Genomic DNA, 5,991 nt, shown 5'->3' with positions numbered 1-5,991 from the left:
TAATAAAGGAATTTGTCAACAAGTGCTGATATGTTTTTAATAGTTTATATTATAGTTAGGACAGCAGTTAACAGGCTGTGGCACCTTGTAATAGATTAGTTATCAGCTTTGACAGTTTTATACAGTTTGTTGACAATAATACAAAAATATCATCTTATCTTTTAAAACTTAATGATTTATATAGTGAGAACAACCTTGTGGAGCCATGTCCCTGTAATGTGACAGTATGAACAGATTTATGCTCCCAGAATATGATTAATACACGCACACACACATACACATAAAGGGAGAGAGACAGACTCTCTCTCCCTCTCTCTCCCTCTTTTGCTCTCCTGCTCCCTTGCTCTCCCTCATTCTGGCTCTGTTGCCAAGGCTACCATACAGCCTCTTGCTGCATATACCTAGACGAAGCTGCTGCCTGTGGATCTCTCTCTCCTCCAGGATACAAACAAAAGAAACCCATCAGACTTTTATATTTCTCTCGCTCTTCCACGCATAGACACACACAGATAAAGATTCTGCCTTTCCTAAGCTCGCACACACCCTTCGCCTCTCTCTGTTTTTTACTGTCGGTGTGTCTCCTTCCTTGAAACAACACTCCTTCTTCTCCCAAACAGAGGAGTAATAAAGGGGTTGGTTCTTGGTGTTTGGCTCCTGGTCTTTGGCTCAGAGGGAGCAGAGTGGCAGATGGCGATGTGAAGGCGAGCTCAGTCAGGTAAGAGGACTTATCCTAACCAGACTTAAGGCTCTGGGTGAGTGACTGTTCCAGCCCTCCTCTCCTCCTTCTGTCTCTCCCTCTTTCCCCCTCCATGGCTGTGCGACATGAGGTGAATACCAATTCCTCAGTATAGCCCCCATGGTTCATATGGCTGCTGTGCTTCACTGGCTGTAAAAAGGTAGGGATGTGTCATTCCACTTCTCTGTGAATGTGTTAGATTATTGAAACTAATCATCTACCAACAGGTTGGTTTTTCGATGCTGTTATTAACTGTGCATTTCCTCCTTTGTCTATTATTATTCAAAGCTTGATTTCCTCTGTCTTGTATCATGTCTATGTGACAACGTGGGAGTTACCAGAGAAAGATCCAACAGTCCACCTCCCTGGGTGATTCATTACTAATCCATCCAGCTCTGCACTGTGTGGTCGCTCTAGCTCACCGTAGCCATGTACATGATATGAATGGTGTTTTGTCTTAGCATGAATGACTGCCAGAGAATGCCATTCCTGCACTGGTGTTGCGATGCAGAACAATCTTTTTAACACAATCCTTTGTCACCGAGAATCCAGATATATCTCCAGCAGCCTGTAAATCAATTCACAATGCAGCACATTTCAATTATTCATATAGTATAGCTTAGGCTGAACTGTAAGTTTATAATAGTGTTAATGTGATTTCTCTTTGAAACATCCCTGGAGCTGCTGTGAAAGATTGTAGGAGTGTATGTAAACAATAGAGCTGATTGATTATCTGTCTGTGTGATATACAGAGAGAAGCTGGAGACTTGCTAGGTATTTAATTCTAAGGTTATTGCGAGCTTTTATGTGTATTAATATAAAGATTTTATTTGTGTGGGGGTGTGTGCGTGTGAGAGAAAGGTTGCTGAAGCAGGTCTTGGCTCTTTATCTCATGTTACCATCCCATCATCACTTTCAGTAAGAGCTTCCTCTTACTTTGTCTCCCTGCCACATGAGCTCTTCAACAACGCGCTTGATAACTCACTCATCACGCTCTTTGATTCACCTGGAAACAAGAAATGCTTCAACTGAGATTCAGCTGTAAAGATGAGGATGCCTCAGACAAAGCAAAACAAAGGCTGAACATTTTTAAAAACTACAGTAGAAAGGTATAATAGATCTGGACATTATTTTTCCAGATGGACACATGGCTGGCATCAGGAGTGGCCATTAACCCATGAGCCAGCTGTAGCCAAAAGGAGAGGGGGGGGGAAATGACACCACGTTAATTCTGCTTGTTCCGGTAGGAAGGAGCTTTACTCAGCTGGTTCAGGTAACACTTGTTCCTAGTCCAGTGTGTTCCTCAGGCCATGGGCTTTTGTTGAATGGCTCAGGTTGGACTCTGCTGGATGTTGGGTGCCGTGAATGGATGCAGATCAATGGAAACACTACGCACATACTCTATTTGAAGACTGAGGGGGTGGTGTTTGTAAGGACCTAAAGACAGTGGACCTTCAGTGAGGAATGAATCAGATGAATCAGCTGTCAGGTCTGACTTATTTGCTATGAACCGGTTTGGCCTGGTTATATATTTTTCAGAAAACACTACACTGAAATAGAGATGTTATTGCAAATCTGGAGTTCATTGACAGTTATTGGACAACGAAAGGTGTTTTTTTCCTATTATTTTTAACAATATCTCTGTATTACAATATTCAGTTTTGGACTGCAGCTTTTTGTAATTATTTGAATAACTCTAACCTCTTAACAAACAGATGTTCTCTTTTGTTTTTGCGCTGTGTGTGAGACTGGTAAAACTTTGCTTCATTTCCTGTCTATCCTGTATCGCTGTTCCACCTTATCATTATTCCAAATGTTGTACTTGATGTTAAAATCAAGTAAAACATTCAAACCAAGACTCTGTTTTTCACAGAACACCATTTCACTCAGTGAAAACATTCTAGATGTCTGTTCTATTCAGTCACTTGTACATCATTTTATACAAACTGTTCCCACATCTGCAGATATGTTTGGTGTTCTTAGATACTCTAGGCTGTCATCTAAACTTTGAAGTACAGTTCTGTGGGTTTGAATAATCACGATGCTTAAGTGACAAAGAGCTAGCTGTTTTAATTGAATACATGATGTTCCTGCTGTTTGTTAAATGTAGGGCTGTATTTACAGGACACTGAGCTTATGTTCTCTGTATTATTTATGACAGTTTTGGAGGTTTTAAGAAACTGGGGGGATGTTACATTCTATATATACTACTACATATAAATTCCGCTAACTTTTGGCCTATAAATAACAGAATTCCTTGCAGTAGGAAAAGGCTTGGACACGACATGTTTGGACATAAAATGCAGACAATATTATTGAATGGTTAACACTAATTTTTAAGGAATTTCGTATGTTCTTATTCTTGGAGTCTGGTCAAAAAATGTATGATCCTACACTAACTACAGCCCTGGTTAAATGTACCAGGCAAGTCACCAAACAAGCACTCAGCCACCAAAGCGAGTGATCGGAAAACAAAAATATTTGCGTCAAAGAAGAAAGGCAAAGAGAGGTGCAATTTTTTGTGGAAAAAAGTGAATATTGTCACCCGCTCTCCCAGTGCAGAGCTAGAGTATGTTTGTGCTTTTCATTTTTCATGCAGTGTGCCTTCCACAATGTGTGTGTGTCTGTGTGCATGCTACAATATGCTGGTTGCCACAGTTACCAAAACGCCAGCCTCACTGCGTCACTGCTGTAAAACCCTTCACATGAAAAAAAGAGCTGTTTTTTCTCCAGTTCATCCTCCTGTCCACTCATCTACCTGTCCATCTATTGTTGAAAAAACAAACACACTGAACTTTCTCAGTTTCTCTTATACAACTTTATGTGTGTGTGTTTGTAAATGTGTGTGTACATTGTATGTATGCACGTTGCCATGGCTACGGACTGGGCTAACTGGCGTCATCACTTCAAAACCACCTTCGCAGCAATGGGAGAGAGACAGAGAAGGACTCAAAGCAGCTCCCCTGTGCTCAACACCTGCACTCACACACCCACACTACTGGTGTGGTCTCATATTCCACTGAGCTCGCCCAGTTCATTCAACAGGGTGCAGTGGCACAGAAGGAGAGGAGGGAAGATGAGAGACAGGAGAGGAGAGCAGAGAAGGCTTCATGCATACTGAGTTGGCTGGAGCAGCCTGAATGTATTTCAGAGGGTGTTTAGTTAGTCTGGAGGGAGAGAGAGGCAAAGAAAGAAAGAGAGGGGAAGAAATATTGACAGTTTACTGTGTCACCTTACATCACCATCCTCCGCTCATGAAAGCACAGCTGGGAGCTGACAAGGGTGCTACTCTGATCCATCTTTAGATGACGCTTGATTACTAACCCAGTCTCAGTATGACCAGTTGAATTTGAGTCACAAGGTCCCTGTAGTGTACATGTAGTAATTTGGGGCACAACTGTGAATGTGTTCAAATGACCTGTAACCTGCGTATGTCTCTTTTCTTTATTTTGAAATGTCAAAACGGGAGATGTAATGTTTGCCTTCTGTCCTTCAGATTTGACTCTGCTGCACAATGGCTGGAAACGGCTGGTTGTCACAGGATACAGGATTTAACTTGATCATGTGATCTGACTCCCTCCCCAGTTCCCTGTCATCTATCATTGGTGAGTCATGCGACTGGCTGTATAGTGTTTTGCACATTCCAGTAAGCCAACTGGGCAATTATTTTTCGTGTGCAATGTTGGTTTGTAAGTCATTGATGAAAACTTGTTCCAGACTCACTCCTGACAAATTTAGACATTAGCAACACATACGGACAAAGTGATATGTGCGCAAACAGTAGTCTACACCACCACTCTCACAAGCCCACGCATTCACACATCCGCACCAGCCACGTGGCGGTAATCAGCCAAATGTACAAAACACCTTTATTAATGGTTGAAGGACAAAAGAGCAGGGTGGAAAAGGGCTTTGAATATACTGCTGGCTGATACAGAGAGGCTGTGTGTGTGTGTGTGTGTGTGTGTGTTTTGTCAGTGGATGATAATGCTCAGGACGGATGAGAGGGATGAGAGCCACTCTGTTGCCAAGGCAACGGACAGGGCTGTAAACACGCTACCCCTGACTCATCCTTGCACAATGGAGCCTTTCTCTCTCTCTCTCTCTCTCTCTGTGTGTGTCACACACACACACACACACACACACACACACACACACACACACACACACACACACACACACGTTGTGTTTTCATTCCTTGCAGGGACTTTACATTGACTTACATTCATTTCCTGTAGACTTATCCTAACCGTAACCATAACCACTACTTGCCTAATCCTAACACCTAACCGTAAACCATGTTGCCACCCTAAAATTCAGTGATTTCCTTGTGGGGACCAGACTCCTCACAAGGATAGCCGAGTCCCCAAAATGTGAGTGTGTTAACAGGTTCGGTCTCCATAATGTAAGTAATACAAAGGCACACATACGCACAGACACACAATGTAGTCCAGTCTAAGGGAGACAAGAGGATTCAGATGAGAGCCGCTCCAAGTTGCTTAGCTATACATTTGAATAAACCTGTGAAATAAATGCAACTCTTTTTGTCATATATACACTAATTTAAAAAAACATTATAAAAGCCATATGAACAGAAAACCATTGATTTTGTAAAGTATATATGCATGTTAAATGTTGTTCACACAGGGAATCTTATAGTCTAACACCACACTAGCCCCATTGGCTCATGAATGCAACAACAAAATAAAATTTTGTTTATTTAAACATTGTTTTTTGGGGAACTTTGGAAGCTCATTCCTCATTGACACTTTTGTTAGAATTTCAGAAAGGCAAATACACAATAACTTCAAATAACAGAATTACAATCAACTGTGAAAGCCTTGTGATCACAGAAGGAAGATGTCAAATACCTTTAACACAAGGGAACCTCATTTAACAGGGGGATCATGACCTGCCGGCTGAGCAGCTCCACCCGTTCCCATACAGAGGACTCCATCTTCCTGAGGCCTGACGAAGACCCCGTCTGGCTAGATGAACCTCCAAAGATTGACAGAACCCCTAGAAAAGATGGGCTGCCAGAATGCAAAGATGGACTCACAGGTGGTCAAAGCCCACAGGGGGAGGAAGTCTTTATGCACAAGGTGTACACGCTAGTGATTGAGATCCACTGCTGGGCCGCACTGTTTGTCATCTCCCAAGTCACGGTATGGATGCCAGTTGTAAGAAAAATTAAGTAAAAATTGGACATAATCTTTACTTAGTTGTAGATGTCTGATTTAAATTAGAGCATTCCT

The 5,991-nt window shown here is 42.1% G+C and overlaps 1 protein-coding gene across 3 annotated transcripts in view; it reads left to right on the top strand.

The window, feature by feature from the left end:
• Positions 1-368: 368 nt before the first annotated feature.
• LOC109967912 (tyrosine-protein phosphatase non-receptor type 5-like) overlaps positions 369-5,991 on the top strand; it is a 10,172-nt gene continuing 4,549 nt past the window's right edge. Inside the window, exons 1-3 of one of the 3 annotated variants that reach the window (XM_020613807.1) lie at positions 369-715; positions 4,233-4,341; positions 5,637-5,901. In XM_020613807.1, coding sequence (XP_020469463.1) covers positions 5,644-5,901 — 258 coding nt within the window. In that variant the 5' untranslated portion in view covers positions 369-715; positions 4,233-4,341; positions 5,637-5,643. Of the gene's footprint in view, positions 716-736; positions 897-920; positions 1,106-4,232; positions 4,342-5,636; positions 5,902-5,991 lie in introns of those variants that run through there. The other 2 variants (XM_020613808.1, XM_020613809.1) reach the window with 2 other exon arrangements.

Source organism: Monopterus albus, unplaced genomic scaffold (assembly GCF_001952655.1).
Source record: "Monopterus albus unplaced genomic scaffold, M_albus_1.0 scaffold138.1, whole genome shotgun sequence".
In the NCBI taxonomy this organism is placed as follows: domain Eukaryota; kingdom Metazoa; phylum Chordata; class Actinopteri; order Synbranchiformes; family Synbranchidae; genus Monopterus; species Monopterus albus.
This window is presented reverse-complemented; position numbering and strand designations above follow the sequence as displayed.